The 21,609-nt window shown below is 32.7% G+C and overlaps 2 protein-coding genes and 1 long non-coding RNA gene across 4 annotated transcripts; 2 read left to right on the top strand and 1 right to left on the bottom strand.

The window, feature by feature from the left end:
* Positions 1-74: 74 nt before the first annotated feature.
* On the bottom strand, positions 75-3,943 carry LOC140956676 (lactoylglutathione lyase-like). Of its 2 annotated transcripts, XM_073413525.1 has the most exons (9): positions 3,785-3,943; positions 3,512-3,637; positions 3,110-3,171; positions 2,209-2,269; positions 1,964-2,043; positions 1,807-1,877; positions 1,611-1,700; positions 1,273-1,401; positions 75-1,154 (listed from the first exon to the last, which is right to left on the bottom strand). In XM_073413525.1, the coding sequence occupies exons 1-8, from the start codon at positions 3,884-3,886 to the stop codon at positions 1,298-1,300; spliced, it is 696 nt and encodes a 231-aa protein (XP_073269626.1). In that variant the 5' UTR covers positions 3,887-3,943; the 3' UTR covers positions 75-1,154; positions 1,273-1,297. The 2 variants fall into 2 exon arrangements, with proteins under 2 accessions (XP_073269626.1, XP_073269627.1); XM_073413526.1 differs by lacking the exons at positions 75-1,154; positions 1,273-1,401 and having other exon boundaries at positions 1,613-1,700; positions 1,796-1,877.
* A 10,990-nt stretch (positions 3,944-14,933) lies between these two features.
* On the top strand, positions 14,934-17,266 carry LOC140957384 (heavy metal-associated isoprenylated plant protein 3-like). The gene is made up of 5 exons (XM_073414615.1): positions 14,934-15,150; positions 15,254-15,398; positions 15,685-15,947; positions 16,564-16,651; positions 16,734-17,266. Exons 1-5 carry the CDS (start codon positions 15,142-15,144, stop codon positions 17,123-17,125), a joined length of 897 nt encoding a protein of 298 aa, XP_073270716.1. The 5' UTR covers positions 14,934-15,141; the 3' UTR covers positions 17,126-17,266.
* A 3,405-nt stretch (positions 17,267-20,671) lies between these two features.
* Positions 20,672-21,609, top strand: LOC140957920 (uncharacterized). The gene is made up of 2 exons (XR_012171716.1): positions 20,672-21,173; positions 21,205-21,609. It is a non-coding gene; the product is annotated as an uncharacterized lncRNA (long non-coding RNA).

Genomic DNA, 21,609 nt, shown 5'->3' with positions numbered 1-21,609 from the left:
ACACACACACACACACATAAACTATGGTTCAACTTTTCTTTTCCTAGGGACCAACACAGTTGACTCTTGCAATGCATTACTACATAATGGGACACACGCAGCTAAGGGACGAGTACATGCACACACGCATTTATATAGACATATATGTATATATACTGAATACATACAGGCAAATAAGATGAAGTACTCCTGTCGTAGATTAATTTTAATATCAAACACCCAACAAGATAGAAAATTAAGAAAAGTATATAATCTACATGCAGTTATTACCTGTAATTATCGTGTGTATGTTTTTTCATTCGAAGTGCAAAGAAATCAGCAGGAATTCAAGATACACAATCTTTATTGAGAAATAATCCACGCGGTCCAAAAATATATAATCTCATCAATATTCAAGAACCTTCAACATTCAATTATTTTACGCTGAGCATTGCACATTTGTTAATTGGTAAGGTTTAAAAGAAACGGGATAAAATAAGATGATACGCCCTTCATCCTCGTTCGAAGCTTTAGTGTTGGCATGCCAACTTCACTATTATTTAACATACTAAGCTTAAAAAATTTTATCACATGAAAAAATCAAATCATCAGTGTTCAACTAAATGTAAAACCGCTCCTTTGCTTAAAAAAATGCAAAATCCCGGATCTTTTTATCATGGAAAAGAAAGGTTTGCAGCGAAATCCAGCAAGGAAGAAACAGAAGTAATCAGAGCCGATAGTACGTCCATGTTTTCATTCTAGATTAGATTAAGGTTTCAACACTAAATAGGCAAGTAAATATTCACATCATAGATTAAATTAAGGCTTCAACATTAAATACTGATCGACCATGTTGGCTTTTCAAGGGTACTAGGCAATGTTACGATTTTACATCACCTCTACAAAGAATTATAAAATGACTTGTACACTTGAAGAGACTCTTTTACTTTATATACTAGTATATTATGTTTTGGGCTCTATTCTTGGAACTGTGGCCTCATAGCCAGCACATTCTAACAGGGATGCATATTCAAATGTCTGGTGACACAAACTTATTGGAATGTCCTTGGCAAATTGAACTTAACTCTATAAAACGTAGAAATTTGGAAAAATGTGTGATGGAGGTAGGATGTTTGCCGAAATTTTGAAGTTGAGTTGGTTGGCAGTTTGCTTTCCTAAATGAGGAAATAAGTAGACATCATAGCTGATTTCCAAAGTAAAGCAACCACAATGACGAGCCCACATAATGAAATCAATATGTAATTCAATTTATCAACCGATTAGATGGTAAACCTGAAACAGGTGCGGATGAGTCCGGTCACACAGCAGCTGCAGCAGTTGTCTTGGCAATAGTTTTAGTGTCAAATATTTCGATCCAGTAGCCATCAGGATCCTTAATGAATGCTATATCCTTAATTTTTCCTGAATGAGTTGTCGTATGTCAATCGTGAATTACCAAAATAATGTTATGAGATTGGATCAAATCAAATAAAAATTATGCAAGAACTTTACATGTGTAATATTACAGGAAAAATATCAAAGCTTCCAACTGATGAGCATACATTAAGATAAGATTAATCCATGTTATAAAAACATCATATTTATTTCATGAACTATACCGAAAAATTTACCATCATCGGGTCTTTTTACAAACTCCACTCCCAAAGTCTCAAATCTTTTGCATGCCTTGTGCACATCATCAACCGTGATACCAATGTGTCCTATAAACATGTTTAACACATGTTAGGAATTTAATAGTCAGTATAATAACAGCATGAGTGCAGCAAAAGAAAATAATAGTATTTTGGACTCAGACATTTGATATACCAAAACCACGAGGTTCCGAGTTTCCGTTGTGATAACCCTTGAAATCAGGATCCGTTTCACTACCCCAGTTACTGCAATAAACTCGGGGGAAGTTAGATATCATGAGAGAATTGCCTAAACAAAATACTTCATAGTGTAGAACAAAGTTAGCTCTCACTGTGTCAGCTCAAGTGTAGCTTTATGGCCAAAAGTCCAGGCAGTTCGTTCAATGGGATCACTAGGTGCTGATGATGTTTCCTGAACCACAAATGCATGGATAATTTAAAGGGCTGGTAAAACTACTGTCTTCGAATGAACCGAAATTGATAAATATAGGCATACACAGCAGTCTGAAAGATATCAGTGAAATAGCAAACGAAGAAAAAAATTTAAAAATTTCATGCAGTGTGTTAATAATTTTACCTCATACCCCATGAAGTATAAGGTAAACTTCATCTCTGGAAAATCTAACCTCTTAAGCAATCTGTAACCAACAAAATAACCAACCGAGTTTTCTTCACTCTGTCCATGATTTCAACAAGTTTGATGAAAAAATCACATGGCAAACATAAACCATCAAACGAGGGGACCACTGAAAAAATCATTACATTGCCTAAAGGTAGGAGGAAATATAGATGGAAAACTTCACAAGTATGAAAATGATGGTCGTTGGAAAGGTATTATCCAGTTATCCGCCTAATAGCAGACTCAGATAGTAACTAGTTAGTTCCTAAGAACAAGAAAGATGTTGCAGTATCGATATTTTGAACGGGTTACTTCCCATCAGCCCAAACTTTTGGGAAAAGTGATTTACAACACTGTATCATCAAAAGCTCAACACTCTGTAACTTCATTAAACTGGTTTTGTGTAGGCGTTGTCGTCTAACTTTTGACCCTCATACACATATGTTGATTTCAAGCATGCATTTTTCTGATCTGCCGCTTAAATGTGAGTTTAGAAATATTGTTGTTGGGTCATCTCCAATAAGTTCAAGCTTTTAGGAAAAAATGGTTTCCAGCAAAAGACCACTAACACCATATGCAGGTCAATAAGATAAGCAAAAAGCTCAATATCTTCGAGATCACAGTCTTCAAAAGCATTTTCAGGCAACTATTTAATATAGAGAGGGATGCCAGGAAAAAAAAGAAGTATGGATAGGATTAACTGAAAATCCATAACAAATATACATGTACGAGTAATGAAATGGCAGAATTGAAGAAATGATTCAGTAGGATGCAATTATCAAATACACATCGAGATCCAGCATATCTAACAGGAACAAATGGGATAAAAAATCTTCCTCAAGAATATAAGAAAACTCACGACATGCCCATAATTCGGGAGTAGAAATCTAGACTGACTTTTGGGTCCTTTACACGAAGCATCTGAATGAAAAAACACGCTTGCATCAGCAAGATGCTCTAAATGAGAATCCTTATATGCAACTAGCTTAAAGGAATTAAATATACACAAAGTGCAAACGATGATGAAATAAGATATTCCAAACTCTATTTGACGTCAAATGACAATGTCAAATCCAAATAGTGCATTTGGCAGCGTGAATGCAAAAATGTGGTGTCAAGTATTTATAATATTTGGACACAATGATGAAAATGCAGAAAACAAACCACAGAAATCAAAGACACTAATTTAATTTGAGACATATCCTGTCAACAATTTCAGTTTACAACCATAACAAGTAAAATCAAGTTGTAGAAATCTTACAGTTTGCTGCAAGAAATAACCTTTGGTGGCCTCATCAAGAGCAGTATGGAGACCTGGGTTGTTGGAGTATGACTCCTTAGACGCCATTGCCCTGGTTAATATAGATATTCTGGGTTGGCTAAAAACCTACGAAACAAACAAAAATGGAACCCAAGGAACAAGCATTTGGAGACTTCAGACAGAAAAGACAACAGAAAAAGGCCGATATCAATTGGTATCAGTAAAATCTGGAAGTAATGCAGATGCAATGATTGAAAATGAGAGTTTTTTCACCTTTTGATTGAGAGTGAAGAGTGTGGGAAGTGGAACTGTGTGCAGCTTGCGTACGGTAGGGTGAAAGCGGTGGAGGGCGGCGGCGAGGGGCGATGAACCCATTTGATAAATAATGAATTTGGCCCACTTGTCCACGATTTTATCTCAATATTTATGAAATTCTAATTGTCTATTTCTATTCATTTATTAATAGTCCGTTTCGTTCCAGTTGGGGGATAAAAATCACTTTTTTAAAAGACAAAAAGTCGTATTTGTGAGACGGATCTCTTATTTGGGTCATCCATGAAAAAGTATTACTTTTTATGCTAAGGGTATTACTTTTTATTGTGAATATGGGCAGGATTGATCAGTCTCACAGATTAAAATCCGTGAGATTATGTGAGACGGTCTCACATGAGACTAATTCTTTTTAAAAAACGTGATGCCAATATGATGTTAAATTGCAAATCGAACCCCAAAAAATTCTAAATTACAATACAGTGAAGTAGTTTCTCATAAATTCGGGATTCTATCGTCACCCATCGAACTTGTAATTCACGTGGGCAAAATGGAGGACGTGGGGACAGTTTTCTTCGACCACTTTCACAATCAGCTGGACATATGATTTCTACACCAAGTGTACTTGAACTTTATAAGCAGAAAGAGCAGGAGGTTTCAAAATTTTTCTTCTCTTTCGTTCACATCAGGTTTTCCATCTTCCTTTATCACGCTCCTATTTCTTATTCAATTGAAGATTTTCTTCGGCCATCAAATTCTGTAAAAGCATCGAGGCATCATGGATTTTCATTCAAAACACCGAGACCTGTAAATGATAAGGTTTTAATTTACGATTTTATGAGTACAAATTATCAGAATTACGTACGGTTATGGATCAAACATTTCTTTGTAAATGGGTTTGGGGTGGCTCGGTAAAGTAATTGAAACTATATCATCCATATATCCAATTAAACATTTGTTTACTGATAAAAGACGATTGTGAGACGGTCTTACGAATTTTTATTCACTGGTCAATCTTGTAAATATTTATAATAAAAAATTAATATTTTTTTATGAATGATCCAAATAAAATGTTTGTCGTACAAAATTGACTCGTTAAACCGTTTCATATGAATTTTTGTTTGGTTTACAAATGAGTTTAATTTGGTAAATTAAACTATATTTGTTTAAAATTCGTTGTTCATCATATAGATGTTGTAAATGGATTCCAGAAGTTCTAGAGAACAATATTTAGGTAATGTTCTACTTTCTCTTCCAAAATCTCATAAACATTTGCTCAATTCTTTTTTAATCACATCTATGTATTAACATCCATTTTGATCTGTTTACTGACTCTATTGAGGAGCATCAGGTGGCGAGATTGGTGTAATTTCGAAATACATATGAGCCAATGCATTGTAGTCGCGGATTCACTGCTAGCTAGCCTATAGGTGAAAATATCCTATAGTGATCTGATGAGTTGATAGTGTAAGGAGTCTCTGGTCGGAGCAATACATGTGCTTTAGAGAATTGGTACTAGACGCTCTTACCATGATCCGATGAGTGCAATCAGACTTGAGTTCTGAAATTCTTAATCAAGATAATGATGAAAAGATTTAGGCTAATTAGGGTAAGATTGAATAAGAATAAATGTTATTTTGAATCAGCGAATTTACTCACGGATGGCTGTATCCATGAACCATTGAAGGTCACACAAGTATCAGATTATGTGTTATCGTTAAAATAGTCAAATTCAAGTGGTTGAATTATGAATGTGATTTGATGGAGATCAAACAGATAACTTATAAATGAGTTTATAAGTTGATTCATTTAATGAAATTTGTAGAAGTTAGCTTGATTTCTAATTAATTTAGAATAATGGAACTATCTGTTTTAGTGAATGAGTTCAAAAAAATTAACAGCTGCAAAAAATGAATCAGTTGAAATTTTGATCTTCGAAATTTTTAGTTTTCATTATATGAACGAGATTTGTACTCTCGATACATCGACGTTGTCTGATCGTCGATCAAAATTATAATGAGTTCGCAATTATTTATTTAACACTAAATTTAGAATCTACTAATTTAATAATAATATTGACAGTGATGAGTACTATGTACAATATTTTCATGGAATATCACTAATGAGTGTAGGATTGATTAATTAATTAAAAGTTAATTAAAAAATTAAATAATAATTATATAATTTTTTATATGTCTATATATATATATATATATTCAATTTTATTAAAGTTGAGGACATGATAGTAACCACTTAGAAAAGACACCAATTTTTTCTTCCAAATTTATCCTTATATGATATTAATATTACACTTTTGTTTTTTGTTTTTCTTTAAAAAAATTTCAACACACAATTTTATTTTTATTTTTTTATTTCAACAATTCAAATATCAATTTAGTTCATTCATAATTTGTCAAATTTCACTTCAGTCTATCGATAATGATAAAAAATACTGTACACACACGCATAACGTGTGCAGAGTAACTAGTATATATGTATGTGTGTGTGTATATATAATGAATTATCAAAAGTTGACTTTGCATGATATTTTCCAGAAAGGAAAATACTAGATGAGAATTTTAAATAATGAAAATAAAATATCCCGAACATTTGAGACTCCTTATGTGGGGACCCGAACCTAATTCAACACTTAATTGTTATTAGGATCAGATATAACAACTAAGTAATGTGGGACATAAAATTTTATTTTTATACAAGATATACAAGTGCGGAAACGTAAGGTAATCAATTCTAATACGCATATACATCTAATGGTACAAATCCTGTACACCATTTATTTATTTCAGCTAAAGTTTAATTACTAGATCAAGTACTAAACCACTCTACTCTAAGTCCGGATCTCCACGCTAATCCTGAATCTCTCATCCTCTTACTGCTCCAGGTCCTGCCCCACCTGTTGTCATGCACACATACAAAACAAGACAACAGCCGGATAACTCCGGTGAGAAATACATCCCAGTATAAACAATGTATACATGCAATCATATAAAAACATATATCAAAGCATATAACAACTATCATTAACATGTAGCAAATCAACAAACATGAATGATATAAAACTGTAAATCAACTAGTCATCTCAGACTCGACTCAATCGACGCGTCATCTCAGACTCGACTCATTCCTAATCTAGGGATCCCGGTTCTGGATATTGACAAATATATCGAATCTCAGTCGATAGGAATGAATCAACCCTAAACGACATCGATATAATTCGTATATCCAGTGTCTGGGCGAATCGGCCGCAGAATTGACGAATCAGCCAAGGACTAAGCGAATCAGCCACTGACCAGACGAATCAGCCGGTGATTAGGAAAATCAGCCGATGACCACACGAATCAGCCGATGACTAGTACATACATTGTCTATGAATCAATAGACTACAACCATCAATCTCATCAACTGCAAATATCAATGCAATCAAATAAAGTATGTGATTTAGGGAAACTCGAGTCAAACCTCACTCGAGTTGTGCAATCCCAACTCAACATTAATTTATACCTTTCACTCTGTTACTCTGACTATGTCGAAGTCTCTGATTCAAAGCCTGTCAATATCAATCTGGCTATAACAATATCGAGGGTACGGTATCAATACACCACTCAATCAATACTTGATATAATCAGAAGTCAATCAAATTCTGTTTCAACAGCACAACGTCATAATCTCAATATACCCAGCAATACCATATCAATCAGATCTCAATCCCAATATCTCATAATCGATAACAATTCAATTCTGATATCAAATCTCAATCAACTCAATTCCGAAAATCATAACAATTTCATATGGTATCTGTTCTTCAATCCGGTTTCGATTATACGATGTCTAACATGCCAAGAACATCATATATGAATCATATCAGATTCTGACAATACCATAATTTCAAATCATATCAAAACGTAGTAAAACTTACGTCCAGTTGTAGCATACGTCGATATAAACACAGTACCGAAGTCGGATTCAAAATCGAACGGTCTTTCCCGAGAGCTTTCCGTTTCTTCTTTCTGAAGAATTGAAGGATGGCTATATATATATATATATATATATTCACACGTTGCATGTAAAGGTTAGGTGGCTCGCCCTTTGTGAAACACGTCTCGCGCATATGCGTGACCCTCATCGGCGCATATGCGCGAGACCTACTGTCTCGGCGCAATAGCTTCTCGTCTGCTCGCGCATATGCGCGTCTTCTTCTCGCGCATATGCGCGAGGTTCTCTGCCTCGGCAATGGCCTTGCGCGCATATGCGCGCATTTCTGCCGCGCATGTGCGCGATACCTACTGTAGCTCACCTGTGTCCAACTCTTGCCTTTCCAATTCTGGTCTCGGAGTGGTCCGTCTATAATTACCTCGATTATCAACAAATCATTCTGGATTACGATGATTCAAATCTCGGGCATTACACCTTATTATATCATAGATATAATTTTAATATATGTGTATTTAACAGTTGAATAACACACATAATTTTTCTCTCTTCCTCATAATTTTCGGCCGCTCTAATATTTTTGAAGTAAAAAATTTTCGGCCACTTCCTTACATTTGCACCGTCATCGAATTTCTGAAATTTTTGACGATCAAACTTTGCGCAAATTTTGTGTAAATCTCTAGTGTGATCTATGCAATAATGACTATTTCCGCTTAAAATTCGAAATTATTTAATGTCCAGTATTTAGAACAAAAAGATAAATATTCTAAATGTTTTACAAATGATTTTAAATTATACGATACACAAAAACGTTTTTGAATTTCAAAATAAAAATTTTAAAACCTCAATTATATTTTAAATTTAAAAAAAACTCTACTCCAACAATACCAAAATCTATTATTTCTTATACACAAAGCACTGATAATGCTTGAGTTGTTGCATCAGCTAACTATTATGTCAGTCGAACTCAAGATGATCACGTCATCTTTTTATAATTTGAAAAAATATGGGGTGAGTTTGTTTCAATTTGATTCCATGCGGCTCGCTTTATAATATTATTATTATTAAGAGGTGTTTGTAATTTCTTAAAAAAAATGATTTTTTATTTTTTATTTTTGTTTGCAAAAGAAAATCTAATTATAACTTTTCTAGATTCAAATCGTTTCAATATTAATTTTGGTAAAAGGAAAAATAGCAATCAATATATTAGGAGGAAATTTCTTCTTGAATTTTCCAAGGTAATATATTGATGTGAATTTCTATACGTAAAATCATAATTATTAATACGATCTTTTTTATTATCAGACAAATCACTTATTCACAAGTTTCGTGCGAGATTTTATTTGGAGTAATAAAATTATTCCGGATCGATACACTCAACACCTAATATTCACTGTTCCAAATAAACACGCATGTCCCTCAAGGAAATTTAAAATAAAATCGGCTTAGAGTCTTTTAATCTAAATACAACAAAGTTGTGCTTGATTGATGAATTGAAAATTTATTGATTTCAAATTCAAGTCAAATCTACTCAATATCACTTATGTAATTTCAATAGTAATCGTAATAGATTTCAAATATACTTCATATATGTATTATTTGAATTCATTAATCAATTAATTTATCATATCAAATCTATCAGTTTAAGCACAATCAATGATTTTGATGAAATAGAATTTTTTTCAGCGTCAAATTTTTGTATAAAATCATGAGAAAAAAGAATGATAATTAAAATGTTCATATTATCTCATTCATAAAATTATCATAAACCTCCGTAACAAAAAGTATCCAACAAATTGGATTGATCGATCATTTATAAGATGGAAATAGGATTATATTTGTATCTATCTTCTGTTTTTTAGCATGCGTTATGTTATTTAATGTTCAACCATGTTTAAATTTTGTCATAAATTTTATAATTTATTTATCTACAATTTAATTTTTTTTAGAACTTAATGAATACAAATTAAGGCAAGTTTTGTATTTAAATGAATCGATTGACTATTTAAAGACATTCAAATAACAATTTTAATAACTTAAACATAAAATAGTATGCAGATACATTAATAAATTTATGAATAGATAATTCTTGAAGTTAAATACTTCTTGTAAATAAAATAATAATCCTTATATTGAGGCTCTTCTAGATCAAATTTGTAGTAGATAGGATATAAATAAGTTTCGATGTAACGTCCCAAAAATTTAAAAGTCCACGTGAATCATGTTTAAAATGTAGTTTTATATGAGAATGCATAAAACCGTGTTTTTAAAAGTTATTCGAGATGCTATCGATGAACGGAAACCGGGACTATTTGAGGGAAAATATTGTTATTAAATAATTATTTTTAATTGTTTAATGTGTGGTGTATTTTAAATGGAATTTTCGGATAATATTTTCACAAACTTTCATAAACAAAATACATTAAATATTACCTATTGAGCTTAATGGGCCTATTATACTAGATTAATGGGTCTAAACTTGCACAATGTGTTTCAATTAAAATAAAAAGCCAAAAACCCTCTCCAAAACCCACCAAACCACAAGCACACAACACCTATTAACACAAGGACTCTCTCGATCAGCCAAGACACACACACGCGAAAATTTTGAAGGAAAAACACGAAAAAGATTGAAGAATTTCAGCAAGGTCTTCCCCTCGTCAACGTCCATCGCATCGCAAATTGATTTTCGAGCGTAATATACACAAAGACACGTCTTAATCTCTTTTTTCTCATCTATCACATCATATTATGTGTTTGATGTATATTTACGTGAAAAATATGTTGCCTTGTTATTATTTTCGTTTTATTGTCATGCCATTCCAAAAACTCATGTTTTTGTAATTCAAACTTATGTTAATATTGCACCAAGGGGGTTGTGATAAAACTTAAAATTAATAATTTATTATATGTTAAAACATATATTTTAAAATTTAAGTTTCATTAAAATTATAAAATTATGTTATTTTAGTATTGTGTGTTTATATTTAAATGTCTTACTAAATATGTTTTATTTTCAGGTTTTCTACGTGTTGGTAAAATAATGATAACTCAAGCTAAAAAATTCCAATGGAGGTGATTCAAACATGTTTGAAATCCTTGAAAAATTATCTACAACTTTGCAGAAGACATGATTGCNTGCCGGTTGTTCTAAATAAAATATTATGATTTAATACTAATATCTAACAATCTAACAGTTATTTTATCGCAACTAACTTTTACTTTCCACATCTAACATTTACTTTATCGCAACTAACTTTTACTTTCCGCATCTAACATTTATTTTATCGCAACTAACTTACTTTTTGCAACTAACTTTTACTTTCCCGCAACTAACTTATTAAATCATATATTTCATTTAGGCAGTAGTGTGGCTCTGCCGGTTGTTCTAAATGAAATATAATGATTTAATTTAACATTTACTTTATGCGGTTATATATTTATATAGTTATATATATAATCATAGGTACCATAGATAAAATATCGGAGAATTCGGTATTTTCTATAGTGGGAACTATATTATATTAGGTGTGTGTTTAAATATTTAATTTTCTTGGAACTATTATTTATGGTGGTTTTCTTTGTTTTACTTTTAGTTAAACAAGAAAATTGGATGGGAAGCATATCCTCGACTCATAGAAGACGTTGAAGCCGTTACTGAACGTAAAATCAGAGGAAGAGAGCTACAATCACAACTACGTTGTATATATGTGTTTTAATTTAAGTCATTCTGCAAGTAATATATTTCGTAAGTACGAGATCGATCCACAGAGAGGTAATTTTAAATTTAAATTTATTAATTTATAGATTACCAAATTCAAGAACGAAGTTTACAAATTATAAATTTTGTCAAGGCTCAAAGATTTATTATTAGTAAAGTAAGATTGTTTATATTTTGTATATTCTTTCTTTATTTCTTTTCATTTTGCTAATTTCTTTTTATTGTAGGTACAAAATGAATTATTTGTTATTATCAATTTACATCAAATGCTTGATACCATTGAGGATGAGGATGGGGATGAGGAGACGAGGGGTGGGGACCAATGAGCTAGCTTGGGCTACGCATGAGGCTAAACACGAGAATCGCCCATGTTTTTTAAAAAATTTTATGAATGCTATTTCAAATACTCTGATTTTCACGAGTTTTCTTTACGATGTTTTAAACAAGTATTTTTACAAACTTGATTGTAGTTGTTTTACTTCAAATATTTTTGGATGAACAGTTTACTTTTATCGCATTTTGAATGATTACTATTTATTTATGAAAATTTTTATTTTTCGTAAATTTTAAAGTAGTTTAAAATTACGGTACGTTACAGTTGGTATCAAAGCGGTGTTCTTGTAAAATGTTATGCCTACTGCCAGTTGTGAGAAGCTCACGAAGTCACACCTCAGGTCTGTAAGTTTTAAAGTTTTAAATTCTTTCATGTATTTAGCACCAAGTCATGATTTCGGCATGTACATGTTTTAAGTTCAAAATTTTGTGCATCATATGATATAAATATTATGATCATGCATATTGGGTTTATGTGTTAGGAAATTTTTGGAACAGAATGCCTCCCAAGCGTAGGATCGTGCGTGGAGCAGGAGAGGAGGATAAAGAGTCTCAGAATAGAGAGAGAGCCACTCCTCCTCGTCCACCCCCAGACATGCAAGCTCAGATGCTTGCAGGGATGACTCAGTTCTTCGCGCAGTTTGCAGGGAACCAGGCTGCAATGAACACAGGGGCGAGGCCCAGACCTGAGGCTGTATATGAGAGGTTTAAAAGGATGGATCCGAAGGAGTTCTCGGGGACTACTGACCTTATTATAACGGAGGGATGGATTAANTTTCAGTAGCTGATCTATGTTGATCGAGGGCCTTAATTGGCTTGGTTTGGGTCTTATATGATTTAATTAGGTGTTAATAAGCTTTGGTTCAAATTTGGTAAGGTTTGGTTAAGTTTCGAGTCAATACGAGTCAAAACCGGGATGTACGTCTAATTTTAATACGAATTGAGAAATTAGTCGAAGAGCTTAAGTTTACGTCTAAGAAAATATTTATGGGTGCATTTTAAGGTGTTACGTTAAGTTTAGAATGATTTGGGTCGTCGTTTTAAGGTCTAATGATAAATAGGGAAAGTTAGGGTTTCAGGGGCAAAACGATCATTTTACATATGAAAAATGTTAGACGTCCTGACAGTGTCCTGAATGCTATAATAAGTGTTAAAACGTTTATTTAAATATTTATAGAATTTTATGATGAAACGTTAATGCTAAAAGACATGTTGCATGCTTGGTTTAAAAGAAAAACGATTTATATGTACATGAATTTTTATAAGTGATGGAAATATGAAAAGTTGAAGGAGAAAAATTGATTGTGATTAATACGATGATACGATGATATATAAGATCAAGGCTCAGTTGATTGGTGGGAGGGTCACTAATGTCCCCGCCGTTCGGTACCGTGGTAATACGTAGATTGATCAATCGACTTACAGCTAATACGAAAGTCACAATTGGGGATCTGAATTCAATAAAAACGGTATACATATATGATGAAATGAAATATGATATGTTGAAAGGAAAATGTTAAAGTTTATGTTCATGAAAAACAATTTTATTAAAAGTATTTTCACTATTGCTTGTGAATGTATATGTATTACTTGCTATCATGGTTAGGGTTTGCTGAGTCGATAGACTCACTAAGTGTGATCGATGCAGGTGAGCATGATACTGATGGAGGACTTGATGGTTGAACTAGCTTGACTTAAGGTGCACACAACCCGCAGACTTTCGCTAGTTTTCCGCAAATAAAAATTATGTTTAAGATTTAAGCTACTTTAAATATTTTATAACTTATGATGCTTTTGAGAGGATGTTAGAGTTAAGTTTATTTTTGAAATAATTTTAGCTTATGGTTGGTTGACGTTTACGATTTTATGTTTTAAATGCATTCTTTTGGATTTTCAAATAATAGTTAATTGGTTTATTTTAAATGATGCAACAAAAGTACTTTAAAATATATTTATGTATATTTCGACCGAGAGTAGTAGGAAGAAAAAAAACTTAGTATATTTTTAAGAAAAACGAGTAGTAGACGTTTCATTTGAATACCAGATACAAAATATGTGCTAAAATACAATTATGAGTTGGAGATAATCTAAAATATCAACGATGCTTTATAATTTATTTGGATACTAAAGTTTTTAATTTAAAACGAGCTATCGTGTTCGAGTTCAATTTATAAGTTAAAACAAATTGACAAGTGTATAAGATGTTTTTTTTTCAAAAAAATATAGACTCTGTTTATTTTAAATTCTATACGACATTGTTTGGTGTGCATGATAAGGGATGATTGATTTTTAATCGTTCACTTATCATGTGTTTGGTGTGCATGATTAAGATTGTGATAGGCCCGTTCAGCCCGCACTGTATGGATTATTATCCTCTCGTTGGTGGTTATATAATCCTTTGGGGGAGAAGTGATGATGTTTGATTAATTTAAATTTTTCTTTAATATCCTAAAGTTTAAAATAATTATAAATTCAAAAAATTTAATAATATTTAAATATAATTTTTAATTTGACTAATATTATAAATAATTTAATTATTATTGATCATATTTTTATTATTATGTTATTTTTAACAATAATATTATAATTGTTATTAACCATTATTTAATATTCAAATTTCTATTAATATTTTAATTATCACAATAAATGGATATTTATGTTATTGTCAAATTTTAATTATTTTCTATAATATCAATCGATTTTTTAGTTTTTTTCGGAAATTGAAATTAATGAAAATTTAATAATTAATATAATATTTTAATTTTATTTATAATTTTTTAAATCAATTAATTTTAAAAATTTTATTTATTTATTCAATCATTTTAAGAATATATTACTAATTAATATACGATGATGGTATTTTAGTAAATAATTAACAAAAATAATCAAGCAAGTTAAAATCATGTCAAAAATCATATAATTTATTATAATAAGTTATTTATCTTTATTTTTTTATTTTATAATCACTCTTTTTATATATAATTTACTTATCTTATCACAGGAACCAAACGGTGCCTAAAAATCTAAAATCAACACCCCTCGAAAAAACTCCTATACTGTTTTAAATAAAAATAAAAGGAAGAATCTAGAAAGAATTTCAGTGTAAAGTAATGGGGGCCCAAATGACGGTTTCCTTGTTACCCACCTCCGCCCGGCCCGATCCAACTAGTTTTCCCGATGAAATTTCCGCACGATTGCCCTCGCTAGTCCCACACGGTCCACCCGCATAGAACTTCCATTTTGCTTCCTTTCTATATAAAAATTAATACACCCGCACTTATCACTCACTTTGATTTCCCAACTCTACTCTAGAATATCCCACTAGATAATACTAATTTCTGGTTCTTGTATCCCAATGGGTGAGGTAGGAAGAATCATCAGCTTCACTTTCGTGGCTTTTTTCCCCTTTTTTTATTATGTTCTTTTATTAATGTTTTTTTGATTCTTTTTTGGTTGGATTGATGCAGAAGAAGAACACGGAATCCAAAGAAGGAGAGAACAAGAAAAATGATAATGGAGGCGGCAAGGGCAATGTCACGGTGGTTTTGAAGGCTGATTTGCACTGTCAAGGATGCGCTTCCAAAATCATCAAGTGCATTCGCTCTTTTGATGGTAGAAATATGTGCTGTTTTTCTTTTATTATTGCATGGAAAATATTCCTCTATTTTCATGGAATCCCAGGATTGCTTTTCCTCTTCGTTTTTCGATTTTCCTATTCCCCGTACCCATAACCACTCTGAGATGTTTACCCGTTTCAGTTTCGGGAGATAATCTTTTGGTGTGTCTCGTTTCATTTTCTGGGAATTCTCTGTTTTGCCTTTTAATGGGCAGTTTTTGCTAATCATAAATGTGTTAAATTACTTCGACCATCTAATTTTTGTTATTTTTTTTCCAAAAGGTGTTGATACTGCGACCATCGGCGGCGAGGGCCAGAAGATTACGGTGGTCGGAAAAGTAGATCCGTTTAAGCTCAGGGAGAAAGTGGAGCAAAAAACCCACAAAAAGATCGAATTAATCTCACCAGTGCCGAAGAAGGAGGCCAACAATGGCGACAACAAGGAGAACAATGGGGGTGACAATCTAAAACAAGAGAAAAAGAAAGAGTCCAAAGACAAAAACACAAAGGATAAGCCTGATGAGAAAAAATCCAAGGAGAAGGAGGTACTGTTTTTAATTAATTAATTAATCAAAAGTCACATTGTTTTTACTTCAATCCTTTTCTTTCTTTTTTCACTGCACCAAAATTAAAATATTACCTTTTTCTGCGCTTCTCCTTTCATGTACGTGAATTTGCATATTCTGATGTCCTTTCCCGTCCCACAACAGGCGCATGTTAGTTTCCTGCCTTTTGTGTTAATGGTTATTGTTATTTTGTCATGTCTATTTTGATTGTACTATTTCCCTTTCTTACCATTAAGCTCCAGATATTTTATGAATGTTTAAGGATCGAATTGGTTCTATAAATTTTTTCTCGAATACATTAAATTGAATCGGGCAGCCTGCAGCGCACGATAGCATCGAGCAGTTGAATTATCGCGCATTTGATGCCTGCCCAGTTGGTTGATACATTTCACGTCAACCCATTAATATTGTTTGAATGTTTTGATGTTCGTTTCTCTCGATTCCATTGAATTTTGCGTAACTCCCACGTTTTCTCAACTTCCTTCCCCGTCAGATGGGCCACGTGGACCGGGCGCATCCTGGCAAAACCCATCTCCGTTTTTTTTTTTTTACAATTTCACGAATTTTTATACCAACATTTTCTCCATCGTCGCAGATTCCTGTTACGACGGCGGTGCTGAAGGTCAATCTACACTGTGAGGGGTGCATTCAGAAAATCTGCAAAATCGTCACTAAAACTAAGGGTAAGATCCAGCTGTCATTCTGGTTAATAATCAACAAAGGACGAATTAGTTCCAACTAAGGGAATGTTTTTTAATTTTTTAGGATATCAGGATATGAAGATCGACAGGCAGAAGGAGCTCATAACGGTGACCGGCGCCATGGATATGAAGGCTCTAGCTGAGATGCTGAAGAAGAATCTGAAGAAGAATGTTGAGATCGTACCGGCTAAGAAGGAAGGAGAGAAGAAAGAGAGTGGCGGCGGGGACAAGAAGAAGGGCGGTGGAGGAGGAGGAGATGGAGGCGAGCCAGCGAGCGGCGGCGGCGAGAAGAAGGAAGGGAACAAGATGCAGGTTCATGTCGGATACCCGTACCCGTTTATGTACGGTCCGGGTCCAGCCGGGGATCAGTTTCATTATAACCCGTATCCAGTCGGGCTCGTCCATGCACCGCAACTGTTCAGCGATGAGAACCCTAATGCTTGTAGTGTCATGTGAGAGAGGTGCAAAGGTGTAAATAACGAATGCTGAGGGGTAATTAGGTCTTTTTGCATGCGATATTGATCTACACTTCAGTTCGTTAATTTTGTTGTTATATAATTATTGTCTAATTTCCGATATATATTTGGCAATTGTATATCGGAGAAGTTGGTGAAAAATCCCCAATCAAAACATTTCTTTGGGTTCACTTCCTACCCAAAAAATTGTGGTACTATGTCATATAAATTGTGGTACACTTAATGTGGAAATGTGGTATACTTCATGTGAAAATGTGGTACTAAAAAAGTATCCAGGGACTGAACACAAAAAAAAAGACGGCTGGGGACTGAAGGTCAATTTTTCGTGGTATATTCTGGTACTCAATAGTTGATACGTGCCAGATCTTATGCTTAAGTTAACGAGTGAATCAAATTTTATAAAAAAAAATGTATAAATAGAAAGTTAAATAACCTTAAATATAAGTAAAAGATTATTTGAATTGGGAATTCATTTGTTTCGGGAAAAAGAAATTTGATACTGATACCAAGAATTGAAGCTGGCTGCAGGGTAGATTCCTCTGCCATCATGATTCATATCCTCTTTGGTGCAAAGCATATACACAACTTTTCTAGTTCTATTTTGGTGCAAAGCATACACAGCTTGCGAAATTTAAAATCTAGCTGTATATTAAATTAACCAAATTGTCACTACAAATACATTTTTAATGTCGAATTTACCTTTAAAGACTCCCAACAGTTCGAGGCTGAGTTGAACAACTCACTCTCAACTAAAAATTGAAATGGATTCAACTATGGTTACCGATTGGCCTCGAGCTACCAAGGACTTATTTGTCTTTTACTGTACGTATCAATCACCAAATTGCACACCTATTTTCGCCTGCCACTCCCGTTAGTACTCAGCTCTCCTCTCGCACCAAATTACAGTACTCTTCACTTTTCTCACTCACACACACACACACACACACACACACACACACACACAAAATATATATTGGCTATATCGTGTTTACGACAGAATCAACAATTTCCAATCACTTAATTCAAAACGCGACTAAAATACAAAATACAAAGAAGGCGTGTTCCATTTTAATATTAAAAGGAAGTAGGGCAAAAGCGGTATATCTGTGCTGGTCGGATTCCAAAATACATGTGATGGTAGGGTTAGAGGTGATGATTACACCAACCGGGGTTGGGGTTGGGAAGGTACTTTAATCCAATCATTTTATTATCTTTATTCTTTACAATCACATATTATACGTAATGGAATTGTGCTCAAATTATTTATATATGAAAAAAAACGAATCTTTCAGTTATGCTGAGATTGATTATTAACTCTGGTTTACATACAATTATCTGGAGTATTTAATTCCTTTTGATTTAGATTTATCAATATAAAATAATTTATTGAATGTTGAGTTGTTATCGTCAATCAAACAAAAAGGACGTATGGATTTTTTGGCAAATGCGACCAAGAATTATTGCATGGGGCCAATATGTTCAATCAAATGAATCAATCTCCATACCTATCCTATTATATTATGTATAATAATATTGCATTATTTTTAAATTAAATATTTTGTTTTTAGTTTTTTTTTTCTATTTATAAAGACACATATAATAAACATAAAAACAAAAATTTATATATATGAAAAAATTTAGTGCCCCTACTTATTGAGAGTAGTGAGCACAATGTTTCCAACCCTATGATTTGATATTCAATAAATTTGGTCGTCACGGAAAACGGACAAAATTTCCAAACTCCATCATGGAATTAGTCTACAAATTGGAATTCGATTAATGGCTACGAGTCAAGTCAAGATTCCATTTAAAATTTTCTCACTTGATTTATATAAGTATGGACAAAATAAAAACATTATCATTAATTTTTTTCCTTTGAATAAAGGGGACATAACGAGGGGGGATTCATGGTAGCCAGTTGTCTGAAAATGAAAATATAACAAGTTAAATATATTTTCTTTTTTCACAAAAAAAAAGAGACTAAAATGTATATATCTTTTTGGATTTAACTCGACATAGCTTCTCATCCATTGCTGAAAACCCCGGTGGTCAAGGATTTCAGTGTATTTTTGCTACTACCAAGAGTTCATGTGCTACTCGATTCCTGGTATCATCAGTGACGGATCCAGGAATCCGATTATACTTGGACTCGAATTTTAAACTCTAAAATCTTTTAATATTTTAAATTGATTTACTCGGACTAATATCAAATTTATCAAAAATTATACAAAAATTACATATAAATTTTAAAAAAAATTTAGGACCACCCGGGCTTTGACAAGGATGGTGCCTCCGCCCTGGGTATGGTTGAGCTCCAGTAGCTCGACTATTCACTTGAATCGAGTTCCAGTTTTAATTATTTCTGCTCAAATAGCTACGTACTCAAATACTTATATATTGAGTTTAGTAGATATAATTATGTAATATAAAATGATTCAATTTTATTTTTCTACCTGGAGTTCAAACTCTATTATTTTAAAAATGTTTTCGAGCTTTAAAACACGAGCTCCAATAATTCGATATTTTCTAAAACCGAATACTCGATTGAATCCGATTCGATTTTGAGCCTACAAAATTTAAATTGAGTCAAACTCGAGTAATAAGATACCATAATCTCTTGTCAGTTTCTCTAATGTTTTCTGTCATAAATTTTTTATGTTTAAATTCTAGAATTCTTTCATATTGACTTCACAGTTTCATATTCAATTTCTTGCTTCTCGACTATTTTGATTGCAAAATTATGGACATTCACTAATATTATTATAATCTCCAATACGTTGGCGAATCAAAGATTGGAATAAACCAAATATTTTTAGTTATGTTTAAGAATTTTTAATTATTTCAACTGGTGCAACTTGCCACGAGTCATCCATTTTAGACATGTGTCGGCCAATGCTTGCATTATTTCACTTCAGGCTCCGACATATTTCTCGAGAGTTCTCAAACACATCAATCTCTCTCGTTTTTTTTTTTGGTTGTATTTTATGAAATATGAATGCATCTCTTCTTATTTTTTGATATTTAATATAAAAAAGATCAGCTGATATTTAGGAACATGTTACATCCAGATTTAACAAAATTTTAATTGCTATGTTAAAAATTTTCTAATAAATTTTAGTATTCGTCTAATTTAATATGAAAGACTATTAAATTAAACATGGTAAAGATTTGGTATATGTACACAATATTTACCCACAAGCACTATGATCGTTCCATTAGTATTTCTATAATTTTTAGTAGAATAATATTCTTGTTCCAGTAACTTATATATATTTTTATTTTTTGTCATGTTATCTATAAATTCATAATATTTGTACGTTAACATGTATTTTTTTTCAATCTTAGTTCTTTTTCATCTCAATGCTGGCATGATATCGAAAAATGATTACTTACGTTAAATATTACTGATATAAAAGATTAAAATTGAAAAAAGTACAAGTTAGTAGTGAACTAAAATTATGAATTGACTGATACTATGACAAAAAATGAAAAATATATAGATTATCAGACCAAAAGTGTTTTTTTTTTCCGTCCCAAAGGTAATGATCAAAAGTACTTAAATAAAAAATTCTGTTCGATAAAAGTTTACCAATTGGAGTGAACTTAAAAAAAAAAGAACAAGAAATTTTACGTTTAACCTTCAAAAATACTAATTTCATCTTGAACTTGAATGATTTGATCGATGTATTTTCACCAGAGTATGCCCGAGAGAAAAGGAACGAAAATGATTGAGTGGATCCACACTCCATGTTCGCTTGGGCCAAAATCTTGAGTTCTCTCACTGGAGAACAGCCATAATCTCTCATAATACCTCGTGTAGAAGACAACAAAAAATCCCAAAAAATCGAAGATGAAAGTGGAATTTGAATAATAGGGATATATATTTTCAGATATTTAGGGTACCTGACACGTAGGAATTGCCAGTACTGTACATATGGATCGTTTTCGAATCTGATCAAAGCAATTTCACGCATTTTTTTAATATTTTAAAGAAAGATTTGGATTAAGGTCGATTAGGCTCACTCTTTGTTCATTACAATTTCAGTACAAGACTCAAAGTAATGTAGCTCTTGAGTGTGGTCTTATTGCATGAACCCCTACTCTCCGGTACCTGCAACCCTAGAATCCACTCATTCGGCATGGATCTGCTGGATTTCCCTCAGCCGGCAAGGGACCGTTAGCGTACCCTCATGGTCGAATCCATATTCTTCGGCAGCTTGCTCAAATAACCTCAAGAACGAAGGGTGTGTCAGGTAACACAATGGCACGATGAATCTCTTCCACTCATCATCACAGTCCACCGAAATTACAGCAAAATGCCCTTTCTTCACGTCATCGGGGAGATTATAGACTTATTGGAATTCATAGACATCGTCATAGGAGGTGAGTTTCTTGCTCAGAAGTAGAGTTTTTTGTACCCTCGCGACCACTATCTTTAGCTTAACTATACCTTTATTATTTTTC

Source organism: Primulina huaijiensis, chromosome 14, assembly GCF_012295235.1.
Source record: "Primulina huaijiensis isolate GDHJ02 chromosome 14, ASM1229523v2, whole genome shotgun sequence".
In the NCBI taxonomy this organism is placed as follows: Eukaryota; Viridiplantae; Streptophyta; class Magnoliopsida; order Lamiales; family Gesneriaceae; genus Primulina; species Primulina huaijiensis.
Note: the sequence above shows the minus strand (reverse complement) of the source record. Positions and strands in the feature narration are given on the sequence as shown.